Below are 15,989 nucleotides of genomic sequence, written 5' to 3'. Positions count from 1 at the left end.
ACAGATGTAATTTTTATAATAATACATCTATGATAACTTCTGTTAGGTATATATAGAAATTCCAGTTAGTGGTAATGTTCTAGATTGATATTATGTGGGTTTGCCTTAATAAAAAAGTAGCTAAATATTATTCATATTGTAAGAGTATTAAACTAGAAGTTTGACATATTTATTTTTCTATTGTGACCTGGGACAAATTACTTAGCTTCTCCATTTCTGTCACTTGTAGATTGAGGATACTCTTATTTCGTTAGTCAACTTCTCAGGGTTTTTAAAAGAAATCAAATGAAATAATCAAGGTGAGAGAACATTGAATAGTATATAGGCCTCTACAGATTACAAGTTATAGCTAATCAGCAAATTTATTTGCATATCAACAATTAATATGCTGAAGTCTTTGAATATATTTCTTCTGTAGAAGGTTAAACAGTTCTTTTCCTTAGTCTTCTCCATGTTGAAATACTTTCTTTAAAATATAACATAAAAGTTAGTTTCAACTCAATTTAGCCAAACAACCCCAAATTCTATGTTAGTGGAGTTCAAATTACTGAAAATCTGCTAAATGTTTACAATACTTAGTTGCAGTTTTGACTTTTGTTAAATAAATTATTTTTCTCTGTAGTGTAAACATTTTTTTAAAAATCTGAGTTTATGTGGGAACTTAAATTACTTCTACATTTGAGGATATGATAAGATTTTTTTTTTTTTAGGTTGCTCTACAACCATTTGGTAAGCTTCTTTTCTAAGATTATGTATTATTCAACCTCTTTTTTCTTTCTTTAATCCCGGAGGGCCAACACCATGGCCTGGCAGTTTCCATTGGTACCTCTTACGTTACTTAAAAATTTGTAGTGCAGACACATGAAGAAGAATGAGACAGATGGGTTGACAGAAAAGAAAAGAGAAAGTTGAAAAAGAAAATGTTGGATGGTAGAAACTGCCTAAAGGACCACAAATAATTCCTTCTGGGGCTGTATGTTGGCTCCATGGTTTAGGTCATGGGTCATCAATTAAGTTATCAGCCTAAGTATGCTGCTTCTGTGAACTCCCATGGTGAGTATTTTACTTGCCAACTGTAGCCTGTCTGACTTGTTACACCAGCTGACTAAAATACTGTAAATAACTCTTACATATATTTTTATGTGTGACAGTTATCAGGAATAGGTGTTAAGTTCATTAGATGACCCATTTTATATATTTATTTTGGTTGTGGACCCTTGTATTCTTGAACTACAGGCTTCATATGAAATTAGCTTTTTTCCCCTACCAACAAATGTTCTTTCTTGTTTATTTGTCAGTTTTGGAAAACCACTTGCCATCTGACAGTGGTACTCTGTTGATGAATGAAGGGATGCGTGCTGTAACAGTGAGCTCTGGTCTTTTTATTTTCATACACGAACTAATGGCAGGGTCTCCCTGAGGTTGTGGTGGAGAGCAGATCTAACCATCAAGGCCAGGGTTGTTTTTCTTCTCTTCTGTCACCTCATGAATCATGGCTCATGACATCTGGACACATTTTCTGCATAAATGGGTGATATAGTTGATCATCTCTCTTTATAATGAAAAATATCCACAGTTTTTTACTTCATATTTGCTAATTTTTTTCTTTTTCTATCACAATTGAACATTTCTGTATCCTCTTCACTATACCATTCTTCAAGTTAAGGCCAGAGTTGTTTGTCATGTAAGAGGATTGTAACACAGAGTTTAAATCCAAAGAAGTTGTAAACTGTACAGTGGTTTCTTGATATGCCCCACCATCCATGTTAGTTGATACAAAAATTGTCTGCCTGGTACAGTGAAAGAATTTAGGTGGTGTTGAATAGAATTTGTTTTAAATTTACAGTGACATGATAATTTACCAGTTAGATGTCACATCCTTTATGAATTCCTCTCTATAGGCAATTTTAAAGGGAAAAAAAAAATCTGTATTTGTCATGAAGGTTCTTATGCTTGCTTACTGTCAACACATGCTTATCTGAATATAAAAATCATTGGATTTGGTGTCAAAAGATCTGGGTTTGTAATTTTGCAGATTTAGGAATATGTATGGGTTAAGCCACAGTTATGCATTTTGGTTTATACATTTTGGTGGGAATGGTAATTGGTTAAATCTTTCTGGAATGTAATTTGCAGTATTCATCAGAACAGAAGTGTCACTGACCTAGCAATTCCACCTAGCAATTCATCAGAACAGAAGTGTCACTGACCTAGCAATTCCAACATGACCTAGAGTTTATGTTAAGGAGATGATTGGACAAGTTCAGAGATGTATGTATGAAGACATTGATAGCAATGTTTATAACAGAAAATTGCTAACAATCCTAAGTGTCCAGATGAATGAACAAATAAAAATGGTGCATCTGCACACTGGAACAATATATAGTCATTAATAATGATTATGTGTTTATAGATATGGAAAAATCCACAGCATATTAAGTAGTTAAAGCCAGTTATAAAATCGTTCATATGGCATAATCTCGTTGAAGCAAAATTGTATTATATAATATTAATTTTAAAAATGTGTGTATTTATATAATTCTCCTGTGTAAGTTTTTATACCTTTGTTTTCATGTTTCTTTTTTTTAACTTGTTATTTTGAAATAATTATAGATTCACAGGACGTTGCACACACACACATGCACACACACACACACACACACACACACAAAGTAGTACAGGGGAGGTTCTTTGCATCCTTCCCTGTTTTCCCCAATGGTAACATGTTGCGTAACTCTAGTTCAGTACCAAAACCAGGAAATTGACACACAAAATTTATTGAGATTTCAGCAATTAGTTATACATGCACTCATTTGTGTGTACATGTATAGCTCTGTACAGTTTTATCACATGTGTAACCACCACCACAATCAAGATGCGTAACTGTTTCATACCAGCAAGGCTCCCTTGTGCTTTCCCTTCATAGCCACACCCATTCTTTCTATCTTCCGCATCTCTAAACCCTGGCAGCCAGTAATCAGTTTTCCATCTCTATAATTTTTTTATTTCAAGAAGGTTGTGTAAGTGGAATTATACAATATGTAACGTTTTGAGATTGGCTCTTTCATTCAGCATAGTGTCTTTGAGATCTATTCAGGTTGTTCTGTGTATCATAGTTCGTTCCTTTTTTTTTTGTTGAGTAGTGTTCTGTGTTGTGTGTATACTATAGTTTGTTTCTGTTTAAAGACTTATTGAAGGACATTTGGATTGTTTCCAGTTTTGGGCTGTTATGAATAAAGCTGCTATGAACATTTGTGTACAGGTTTTTGTGTGAATATAAGTTTTTATTTCTTTGAGATAAATGCTCAAGAGTTCAATGACTGGGTTATATGGTAAATGCTTAGTTTTATACAAAACTGCCCAAACTGTTTTCCAGAGTGGCTGTATCACTTTACATTCTCACCAGTAATGTATGTGATAACCAGTTTCTCTGCATCCTTGCCAGCACTTGATGTCACTGTTTTTTATTTTAACAGTTCTGATTGGTGTGTAGTGTTTCCTCCTGGTGGTTTTTAGTACGGTTCATTTTTACAATAATAAATACAAATTATTTTCTTTTTTAAAAAAGAAAAATTACTTAGATATAAGTTTCTTTTCTGCCAGTTATTAAACGTTACTTAATACTGAGAAGTTTTGCTAGGTGAATAAGGAATATTGATTTCCTTTGTAATCCACTAGTGTTATACTTCTACTGTAGTAACATATTAATGGAAATAAAATCAAAGCAGATCATCTGCAGTTGTTTGACACAGCTGTTTTGATACTATTTCAAAATGTAAAACTACTTCAAAAATTACTAAATTATGCCTTATACTTCCCCTCTGCCCCATGGAGGGAAGAAAGGTGAAGACTGGCAAATTACTTATAAGATGTATTAAGGAATAAATATATGCAAAGTTTGACAGTTTAACACTTGTAGATTCATTTCATTTTGTTGTTGAGGGGTTAGGGAGCTCACATTTATTGAGCAGAGTGTTGAGCACTTTCCACATGTTGCTACGTAGTCCTTACAACTATCCTATCAGATGGTGGCATCCTTACACCATTTACATATGAGGAAACTGAGCCGCTCAAATTAAGTATCTTGGCTAAGTCATACCAATAGGAATGAGGAAGCTGGAACTTAAATATGTGGCTTTGGAATCTTTCCATTGTATGGGAGCATATGTTGTCTTCAGTAACAGGAATGGTTGGAAATCCACGCGAGCAGTACGCAGGAATGAGTTTGTTAATTGATGGTAACGGTTAAATCGAGAGGGTAGTACACTTGGTGTATAAGAATTGAAAGTGACCAGTCTGTGAATCTAGTGGGAACAGAATCATCTATATTATTTCTGTTACTGTTTCTTACTAGTGTTCCAATTTGGTATATTATTTTAGTGGAATTAAACTAGAATTTTTTTTTTCTTTTTTGACCACGCCATGCACCATGTGGCATCGTAGTTCCCTGACCAGGGATCACACCTGTGCTCCCTAAATTGGGAGGGCAGAGTCTTAACCACTGGACTGCCAGGGAAGTCCCTAAACTAGAATTTTTAAAGATTATGTAGTTGACTGTGTTCTGCTTTAGTAATAGTAGTTTATCCAAGTTTGCTGGCCCAACGGTTGGCAGCAGTGGTTAATTATTGTGGTGGTTGTATCTGGTTAGGCTTTATTATATGTACTACTAGAGGCATTATTATTGTTGTTGCTGTTCACATTGTCCTTTTGTTTTTTGCTAAAAATTTGAAGATGATTGAAGACATTTAACCATTGTACACCTGGGGCACCTCGCTGCTCTGTGAAGAGTTCTGTTAGTGTGTCTATATATATTATAATATTCCAGCTGGGTTGTTTTTTTTTTAAATATTTATTCATTTGGTTGCATTGGGTCTTAGTTGCGGCAGGCGGGCTCCTTAGTTGCAGCACGTGGGCTCCTTTGTTGCAGCAGGCTGTCTCCTTAGTTGTGGCTCCAGGGCTCCTTAGTTGCAGCATGCATGTGGGTTCTAGTTTCCTAACCAGGGATCACACCCGGGCCCTCTGCACTGGGAGCGTGGAGTCTTATCCATTGCATCACCAGGGAAGTCCAGTTAGTGTATATTTTTGATTTTTTTTAAAATTTATTTTTGGCTGCATTGGGTCTTCGTTGCTGTGTGTGGACTTTCTCTAGTTCGGTGAGTGGGGGCTACTCTTCGTTGTAGTGTGCAGGCTTCTCATTGCGGTGGCTTCTCTTGTTGCAGAGCACAGGCTCTAGGCGTGTGGGCTTCAGTAGTTGCAGCAGTTGGGCTCAGTAGTTGTGGTGCACGGGCTTAGTTGCTCCGTGGCATGTGGGATCTTCCCGGACCAGGATCAAACCCGTGTCCTCTGCATTGGCAGGTGGATTCTTATCCACTGTGCCACCAGGGATGTCCAGTTAGTGTATATTTTTGATTCTATGCTTATTGGCTTCCTATTTTATGTAGGATAAAATCCAAATTCCTTTAGATGGCATTAAGATTCTTCTCTCTTTTGCTCTATTTTACCTTGCAAGTCTTCTCTGCTACCTACACGTCCCAGTTACTTAACCTTGTCATGATGTATGTTGGCGCACTCAGCAGAGGTGGCAGAGATGACATTGATTATTTGAGACATAACTTAGAAGTAATCCAGCTGTGTTATTGGTATTCATTGGGGAATTTTGTTGTGGAAACTGTCACTGGAGCATGTGGAGAGTGAGAGGTTGACGTTGATGTTCTCTCCCGAGGGAGAGTCTTTTCATGAAATCTAAATAAGGAAGGGAATAGACTTAGGATATAGCCCAGAAATGGCCACATAATGTTTAAGAACTTCCCTATAGTTGTGAAAATCTTGATAACCACTTCCTTGCCGAATTATCTTCAGGGAAGCCCAATGAAGGTTCTTAAAACTGGAATAATCCCTTAGACCAGTTTCAAATTTTCCAGTGTGTGTGTGAGAGCTTCTTGGGCATGGCTCTCCAGTCCCATAGGTCTCATTGTCCATCGGGGTGTCACCCGCAAAACTGAGATTCCTGTTTTGTGAATCCATCTGTTTATGTTGTTGCTGGAATGATAGCAGCTCTGAGGAGGAGGAGCCTGGTCTGCTGTCACATATAAGGATTGCTTCAGACAGAGTCACACCGGGCCATTGGAGCAATATGATTGTTTATCTAGAGTTTAGTTCCTTTAGCAAATGTTTGATTAAGAGATGAGTTGTTTTAAGTATTTATCCCTAATCTCTCATTAATGACATTTTCCATATTGACCTGGTTGTGGAGTTTATGTATACAGGAAGTTTGAAGACCTCTGTGTGATATTAATTTATTTAATCTGTATTGGTATGAATATTTGCTGCCTTTTTGCCCCCCTTTTGTATGCCTCCAGTGCCCCAAATCTGCCTTCAGAAACAGCATTTGGTTTCTAATTGTAATTGTCTTGGAAACATTGTCATATTTTGCATTTCAGTTTTACTTTTATTTACTGCAAATGATGATTTGTAAGTTGCCTGCTACCAGAACATCTGAGTTCATTTGTTTAACTAAACAGTACTGTGCAAAAATGCCTATAAACACGCGGCAACAGTTACCAACCACCCCGGTTGCTTACCACCTCATTTTAGCTCTACATCAAGCACATGGGAAAGATTATTCTTAAAATGTTCCGAAAAGTTTAGAAAATTGGAGGATGGAGGGATGGGAGGAAAGGAATTCTATTATAACAGTCAGTGTGTTGCTTTTGGCAGGGGTGTGCTTGGCTGATTTCCGTTGTAGAAATAACACTGCAACAAACAGAGCTTTATGAATCCTTCATTTAATAGGTAATTGCCATGTGTTCTTCTTTTGACTGAGCCACTGTACCAGGCGTGGTGGGGGAAGGCACGGATGAATGAGACATTTTCTCTGTTCTCACGGAGGTTATAATCTGGATACTCAAGATGCTTCTGATTGGCAGTGGTGATTGTTGAGGAAGTGTGGTAGCTGTGGTGCTGTTTCAGATCACGGCCATGTGTAGGGGACGCAGGCTTGAGGGGCCTAATTACAGAATGGTAGGTGCTGGCTGGCTAACCACAATCCAGAGCTTCTAGCAGAGGTGGGATAGTTCCCAGCTTTTCCTGTCTCTTCATCCTTGAGTGACAAAGAAACCAGCCTGCTTCAAAAAGTTATATTATTTTACATTTAGAAACAAATAAGTGTCTTTAAGAATATTTTAATAAAAATTTAAACTTGGGGGCAGATGTTGCCTTGAAATCTGGGGAGTGTGAAGTGTTTCTTGAGGGACGGGGAAGGAATTTTGTCCTCTGGTAATGAAGTGTCTGACAAAGGCTTTCATTGATTCAGTGCATTTTTATTAAGTGCCTGATTTGTACCAGGCTGAGAATGCTGTGATGAGCAAGGAGCACACAGGCTAGGGGGGCCACAGACATAACTTGGCAGTCTTGCCACCGGGTGCACAGTTTCATGATTGGGTGCTGTTGGGACAGAAAGCAGGCTTCTTACCTGGTCTTTGGTGATCAGAGGTGGTTTTCTAGAGGAAATGGTGTCCAAACCAACCTCACTAATACATGTTGGAATTAATTCTTTTTTTCAGGCTAATATTGTATTCAAAAGAAATCAGAACCTGGTTTTTGTTTTTGTTTTGGGAACACTCAATACCCTTCTGTTGAGAATGAGTTGAGAAACTGAACTCCATACCCCAGCCATCTGGTATATTTTTCCAGGCTTGTAATTGATCGTTCTCCAGTGTTGATTAACTCTGCTTCCCAGAACCTTCCAGGCTCTCTGTGACTGCCATACCTTTGCGTACGCATTCCTTGTGTCTGGAAAGCCATCCCTTTTTGTCTGCCCAACTGCCTTCTCTTCCTCCTTCAGGACAGACAGTCACTTCCTCCAGGATGCCTTCCTTGAGTGCTAAGAGGGTAGGTTGGGACAGGGCCGGGCTTGATCTGCGTACTTCCCCTGCACCAAATAGTCTGTCTGATTCTTCATTCCTCTGTGTAGCCTGGAGGCAGAGGCAGCATCTTTCACAGAGCCCAGCATGTCCATGGCACCCAGGCAGTGTTTGTTGAACAAGCAAATTCCGAAGCTTTTGAAGATTGTAGCCACATGTATATAATTGAAGCTCTTGGTTCCAACTGGTTTTAAGAGAGTGTTATTGACTCAAAGTAGAAGCACCAGTGAAACAGACTTTATGCATGTGGTCTAGTTATTAGCCTCATAAAACTCTTTACAGTCTTTTGCATTTTATACGTCTTTACTTTTATTTTTTGCCCGAGTAACCCATAAACTGAGTAATTCATAGTTTTCACTTCTTGCCAACTACTGATGTATATTATTAAATCTGACCACAGTGATTTATTATAATAGAAGTCTTTTGGTTATTAACAAAAATCAGTTTGATTTAGCATATGTCAGAAAGAGGGGCTTATGTGATGAAGAGAAAGGGCTGTCTCATAGAATCCCAGATGAGAAACACGGCTAGGCTTCAGGAAGAACTGGTCCGAAGAATTACAAGGCCAGCAGGAATCCTGACCGTCCTTTTTGTTTATCTCTGCTGCTCAGTGGATAGAGGATGGCTTCCTATAACCCTCAGCATGGCAGGCCAGTTCAGCCATACGGAGAACCTGTCTTTACATCTCAATTCCAAATTCCCCAAGACTCTGGCATAGCTTTTGTTAGATGCCTATCTCTGAGCCATCAGCTATGGCCAGGGAGTGGGGGTCAGGCTGAACAAGCCCTGTCTGCTTCTGCTCACCCCTGAGGAGTAGGTGGGAAGGTAGAAGAAAGGGAGGGGGAGGACAGTAGACAGATCATATGAGGTGGGCAGACTCTCCAAAAATATCTAATACAGGGATAAAGACCAGGGACATGCAAACAGTTGACTATAGAATCATTTCTAGGTACTTTTGGCTAAAAATTTTTCAATCTTAGGAGAAACTTAAAGATTACTTTGGAAAGATATTTATCTTTTTGAATATGAATATAATTTGAGATTCTTAAGGTAATGGCATATTCACTGAAGTAATTAGTTTTAGCTTTGTGTATATGTACAGTATTTCTTATACATGATACTGTCTTCAATTGCTGGGAGACAAGTTCTAGAGTAGCTCTAATAGAAATAAAAGGTTAGATTGGAATGTATTTGAAGTTTTCTAGTAGCCATGTTAAAAATGTAAAATAGAAGAGGTGAAATTAATTTTAACAGTATGTTTTATTTAGCTCAGTATATCCCAGATATTATAATTTCATGAACATAAAGATTAATAATGAAGTATTTTCTATTTTTAAAAAAATCTTTGAAATCTGGTATGTATTTTGTATTACAGTTCATCTCAGTTGGGACTGGCCACTTTTCAGGTGGTCAGCCACTACATGTAAGCTAGTGGTTACCATATTGGACAGCATAGTTCTAGAAATAGCTAAAGTAATCCATTTTCTTTCATAGTTTCTCTAAAATTTTCTTGTCAAAAGCATTGGTGCTCATGGATTGTTTTTTTTAAAAAGTATGCTTCAGCAGCAACAGCAGAGAACCCTGGGAGGTAGGGGTTTTTAAACTAGCCCTTGAAAGAGTTGCCCATTTGGAGGATTTGCTATGTGCCATGTGTGTTGGCAGAAAACAACAAAATTTTTAAGCCAGTCACCAGGCTGTAAAGCTGGTTCTTGTTCTTCCGCTGATTCCTGGAATGTTACTTAAACTCCTTGGAAGCCTCAGTTTGCTTATCTATTGAAATAGGGTTTATAATTGTCCTGCTCATTAGAAGAGGTTCTCATGTGCTAATAAATTTGAAAGTGCTTTGAAAAACTTTTAAAGGGTTACATAGATGTAAAGCATTATTTTAATTTATTAACTGGGAAAAAAGCAATGCATTTTGGAATCAATAGTAGCTCATTTATTGAGATTTTACTTTGTGCCAGGCACTGTTCTAAGTGCCTTATACAAATTACATAACTTAATAACCACACCTTTTGAAACAGGTACTGTTTTTATCATCTCTGTTTTATGTATGAGAAAACTAAAAGAAGGTTAAACGATCCCTAGGTTATATAGCTAGTAACTAGTTGAATTGGAATTGGAATGCACTTTTTTCTCTAAATTGTAGCAAAACGCACACAACATAAGATTTATCATTTTAGCCATTTTTAAATGTTTACTTCTGTAGTATTAAGTAAATACATTCACATTGTTTTTTTTTTTTAATTAATTAATTTATTTATTTTTGGCTGTGTTGGGTCTTCGCTGCTGCACGTGGGCTTTTCTCTAGTTGGGGCGAGCCGGGGCCACTCTTCACTGCGGTGCGCGGGCTTATCATTGCAGTGGCTTCTCTTGTTGCGGAGCACAGGCTCTAGGCGTGTGGGCTTCAGTAGTTGTGGGGCACGGGCTTAGTTGCTCCGCGGCATGTGGGATCTTCCCGGACCAGGGCTCGAACCCATGTCCCCTGCATTGGCAGGTGAATTCTTAACCACTGCGCCACCAGGGAAGTCCTACATTCACATTGCTGTTTAACTATCTCCATCGTCCATCTCCAGAACTTTTTCATCTTCCCTAACTGAAACTCCGTACTCATCACATACTAACTTGCTATCCCTGCCCCATCCCCCCACCTCCCTGTTCCCAACCACACCAATAGCAACCACCGTTCTACTTTGTCTCTTTGGATTTGACGTGGACTCATACAGTATTTGTCTTTTTGCAACTGGCTTATTTCACTTAGCATAATGTCTTCAAGGTTCATCCACGTTGTAGCGTGTGTCAGAACTTTTCCTTTTTAAGGCTGAGTAATATTCCATTGTATGTATGTACCACAATTTGTGCCATCATTCATCTGTTGATGGACACTGGTTGCTTCCACCTTTTGGCTATTGCGAGTAATGCTGCCATGAATGTGGGTGTACAAATATCAGTCCTTTTGGGTATATGTATACCCAGGAGTTGAATTGCTGGATCATATGATAATTCTCTTTTTGATATTTTGAAAAGTTGCCATACTGTTTTTCATAGCACTTGCTCCATTTTACACACCCATCAGCAATGCACGAGGGTCCCAGTTTCTCTACATCCCCTCCAACACTTTTTTTCCTTTTCCCTTCCCTCCCCTCCTCTCCCATCCCCTCCTGTTCTTTTTTTTTAATAATACCATCCTAATGGTGTGAAGTAGTATTCACTGTGGTTTTAATTCACATTTCCCTAATGACTAGTGATGTTGAACATCTTTTCATATACCTGTTGGCCGTTTTTATGTCTTTGGAGAAATGTCTATCTGAATCCTTTGCAGATTTTTAAACTGGGTTGTTTGGGGTTTTTTGTTGTTGTTGAATCAGAGTTTTTAAAAAATATATCCTGGATATTAGTGCCTTATCAGGTATGTGATTTGCAAACATTTTCTCCCATTCTGTTGGGTTGACTTTTCACTCTCTTGGTGGTATCCCTTGATGTGCAAAAGTTTTTAATTTTGGTTAAGTCCAATTTATTTATGTTTTCTTTTGATGCTTGTGTTTTTGGTGTCATATGTAAGAAATTACTGCTGGATCCACTGTCCTGTAGCTTCCCCAGTTTTTAAATCTAAGAGTTTTATGTCTTTCTCTCCTGTCTCAGTGTCAGTTTGCATTGGCTTCTGTTTTTCTGTATATTTATAAATTATTGAAGCTTATGTCTGTGTTTTCTCTCTTTTCTTGCCTTGTTTCTTTTTTGTTGTTGTTGAACTATTTGAAAGTATTATAGAAAAATAATGGCATTTTTCTAAATAACTATAATCCTGTGATCAGTACTTCCTTGGAAATGGGCACATGAGGCCCCTGCCTTGTGCTCTGTGTTTGAGAATACCTTTCTCGAATTTTTCTAAGTCCCATCAGCCCCACCTCTCCTCCCTGCCTCAATACCTAAAAGGCAAGGCGCCCCAAGTGCTTTTCTTTAGGAGTCTCATGTTGAGAATTATAGTAAATTTTCTAATTACATTGAGAATAGAAGCTTTATTTAGCTGATATTATTGTTTACCACTGTACACCTTATTTTCCTTCTAAATTGTCTTTCTTGTCTTTATTTTTATGTATTCCTTTAACTGGTTAGTATGTACATAGTTAATGTTATAGTTATTAATTACCTTTTTTCTCATTTTCCAGTACCGAGTTGAAGCTCTTGGAGGAGGCAACCATTTCAGTCTGCAGGTCTTTAGGTAAGGAGGAAAAATGAATGTGTGTGTGTGTGTGTGTGTGTGTAATGTGTATATATATGTATGTGTGTGGAGACAGTTATTTCAAAATTTCTGTTACAGATTTTGCTGGTGCAATGTGAATTGAATTAATGAAGTGATATATTTTTGTTGATGATGATAATTATAATTGTACTAATAATTATATTCTTGGTGCTTATTGATGCCTCTAGAGGTTCTCATTCAGTTAACAGCAGTGAGACACATGCTTGGTTTATTTGCAGTAGTGGTAATGGACTCCACTAAGCCATAGAGCTTATTCTTTTTACAAATTTTGAAATACTGAGAAAAACCCAAAATATTCTTTGTTTTGTAGTTGCATGTATAGTTCCTAGAGAATATGGATCATTCATCCTTTGTTTTGCCAACTGCACGTACTAAATATGCTGTTGCTGGCTGTGTTAACTAGAATAATTATCACTCATTAATAGGAAAATATATTAGGAATCTTCTCAAATTAGTAATAACAACTTGATATTATGGTAAAGTGTATGGGCTCTGGAATTATTTTATGGTCTTAATTATAGCTCTCTTATTACTAGCTGAGCTTTAATTTCCTCATCTAAATTGCAGGATTCTCATGGGAAGAAGTCAGATAACATATGAAACATCCAGTATAGTGCCTAGCATCTCGTCATTATTCATTATTTATGTCAACAAATGTTACCTTTTTTTGGACCTCATTTCTCAAATACTTTGCTTTCAAATTGGTAGCAATTGGAAAGAAATGTATGCTTTAAAAAATGTGAATGGTTATACTTACATTTCATTGTTGCTTTGAAAATTAGAGATAACGTATCTGTGAAACGACTGGTGGACAGGAGCTTAATAAGTGATGACGAGCTTGTTTTTAAATCAAGCTTATGGATGTGCTCCATGTAAGCTATGTGGCTAACTCCCATATAAATTACTCTGCCAAAAACAGTCTTTGATGAAATATTTTTGCTTTTAAAAACAAATTATGTTGGTAATGATAGAGGTGGTATTATAATAGTTGCCTTGAATTTTGTCTGCAGTTATAACCATAGATTTGAGGATTTTGCGCTAAACAGAGCTGACTATCAAAAACCTATATGACAGTTTGCTGAAAATTAATTTTATGTAACAGTGATATTAATGCAGTTATTATGATGATGGTTTTTAATGTGACCTTGGGGTTTTACAAAAATAACATTTTAAAATTGGGAGTAATAGTTACTTATTAATACAATGTGGAAAGCATACTAAAATGTAAAGAAGGCAGTAATTGCTCATATTCCACAACCCTGACATAGCTATTGGTAATATTTTGCCTTCTGTTATTTATTCTTTGGATATACATTTACATGCATATTAAATACACATACTCAATTATTTTAATCTGTGTTTTTCACTTGATATTATGTATCTAAGTGTGTCATTCTATATTTAAAACTACTTTGGAGAATAGCAAATATATATATATATATATATATATATATATATACACACACACATTTTATTCCCCAAATTCTAACAATATAGTGGTATAGTTAAAATTAAAGTCTTCCCATATTAAACAGTGCAGGAAATCATTGCTAGTCTTTTGTGATAAGATCAAAATTTTGTCAGTAATTCTGTGTGTATTGACTTAATATGCACAATTTTATGTAAGTGCTATTATTTCTATGTTTTCATTTAGCAGTATTCAGGAACTTCTTTCCACGTTAATAGATATAAATGTAAATCAATTTTAAGGGCTATGTGGGTATGTAGCAATTCTCTCTTATTTTTCTTTTTTGGGTCTGAAAATGTTTTCATTTTTCCTTTGCTTTTGGAGGATATATTTGCTGGGTGTAGAATTCTAGGTTGGCATTAATTTCTTTCCATACTTTAAATATACCATTCTGTTATTTTTCTGGTTACTCTCATTTTTGTTGAGATTAAAACTGTCAAAAAAAAAAAAGCTGTCAATGTTAGTGTTGTTCCTTTGAAAACAATGGAATTTTTTTCTTCTGGATGCTTTTAATTTTTTCTTTTTTTTTTAAAGAAGATGTTGGGGGTAGGAGTTTATTTATTTATTTATTTATTTTGGCTGTGTTGGGTCTTCGTTTCTGTGCAAGGGCTTTCTCTAGTTGTGGCAAGCGGGGGCCACTCTTCATCGCGGTACGCGGGCCTCTCACTATCGCGGCCTCTCCTGTTGCGGAGCACAGGCTCCAGATGCGCAGGCTCAGTAGTTGTGGCTCACGGGCCCAGCCGCTCCGCGGCATGTGGGATCTTCCCAGACCAGGGCTCGAACCCGTGTCCCCTGCATTAGCAGGCAGATTCTCAACCACTGCGCCACCAGGGAAACCCTAAGTTTTTCTTTTTTGTCCTTTGGTTTTCAACATCTTAGAATATGCTGAGGAGTATTTTTCCTTCCTTCTCTCCTTCCTTCCTTTTTTCTCTCCTTCCTCCCTCCCTCCCTGCTTGAGGTTTGTAGAGCTTGTTAAATCTGTGGGTTGATGTCTTTCATCTGTTTTGGAAAATTCTCAGCCATTATCGATTTATACATTGTTACTGTCCTATTCTGTCTCTCCTCTCCTTCTAGGGTCTCTGTTATATTTGTGTTAAAATTTTCATTGTGTTGCATAGGCTTGTCAGGCTCTCTCTCTCTTTTTTTTTTTTTGTATTTTATTTTCTTCTTTACTTTCTCTCTGACCTTCTGTAGGATATTTTTTTTATTAATGTCTTTAGTTTACTAATCTTTTTTCTGGTAAACACATCTATTGAGATTTTTAAAATAAAATTTTAATTTTAGAATAGCTTTAGATTTATAGAAAAGTTGCAAAGCTATGTGGAGAGTTACCATATAACCCTCTTCAGTTTCCTCTGTTGTCAACATCTTACATTAATATGGTACATTTGTTACACTAAGGAATCAACAGTGGTACATTACTATTAACTAAACTTGACCCTTTATTCAGATTTCACTAGTTTTCCCAAATGTCCTCTTGGAGTTTTTTCTGTTCCAGGATACTACATTACGTTTAGTCATTAAGTCTCCTTAACCTCCTCTTGTCTCAGATTTTCCTCAATTTTAATGACTTTAAGAGTTTTGAGGAATACTGGTAGAGTATTTCTAGAATGTCCCTCAGTTCGTTTGATGTTATTCTCATGGCTAGGTGGGGGTTATGGGTTTGTAGGTGGAAGATCACAGAGGTGACATGCTGTTCTCAACACATCATATCAGGGATACATGCTATTAACATGAGTTTCACTGATGATGTTGACCTTGATTATGTGGCCAGGGTTGTTTTTGTCCATTTTCTCCACTGTAAAGTTGTGCCCCTGCCCTGCTGTTGCCTTCATTTTGAAGGAGAGTTTTTCTGGATACAGAATTCTTGGTTGGCATTTATTTTCTCATATCCCTTTGACTATATCATTCTGTTGCCTTCTGATAAGTCATTTTTTTGTTACTGCTGTCAAGATTTTGTCCTTGCCTTTACAAAATTTTAAAATTTATTCTTTATTCTGCTTGGGGTTTGTTGATGTTCTTGGATACGTAGATTGATGTTTTTCATCATTTTGGGGATGTTTGTGGCCATTATTTTTGTTGGGCTTTTTAAATTATCTGTATTACTTTTTTCTATGAATCTGCACATGGGGTTCTCTGGCTCCAAACAGATTTCTTATTAAATATCTCACAGTGAATTTTAAGTGCATTTCCCCCACTTTTTCCTAGTTCTTACCTGCTAGAATAGTGCTATGAGAGCCAGGTCAGTTGTTTTATGTGAGGAGATGAGGTTTGCTCTTTGTTTGGCTTGTTTAATTCTTACAAGTTGTTTTCTGGGACTTGTTGCCTCTGAATCTGT

At 37.0% G+C, this 15,989-nt stretch overlaps 1 protein-coding gene across 5 annotated transcripts in view; it reads left to right on the top strand.

The window, feature by feature from the left end:
• DYM (dymeclin) overlaps positions 1-15,989 on the top strand; it is a 373,309-nt gene that overhangs the window by 40,397 nt on the left and 316,923 nt on the right. For all 5 annotated transcript variants that reach the window (XM_060029021.1, XM_060029022.1, XM_060029019.1 and 2 more), the window contains exon 3: positions 12,089-12,141. In XM_060029021.1, coding sequence (XP_059885004.1) covers positions 12,089-12,141 — 53 coding nt within the window. The remainder of the gene's footprint in view (positions 1-12,088; positions 12,142-15,989) is intronic.

Source organism: Delphinus delphis, chromosome 13 (genome assembly GCF_949987515.2).
Source record: "Delphinus delphis chromosome 13, mDelDel1.2, whole genome shotgun sequence".
NCBI lineage: Eukaryota > Metazoa > Chordata > Mammalia > Artiodactyla > Delphinidae > Delphinus > Delphinus delphis.
This window is presented reverse-complemented; position numbering and strand designations above follow the sequence as displayed.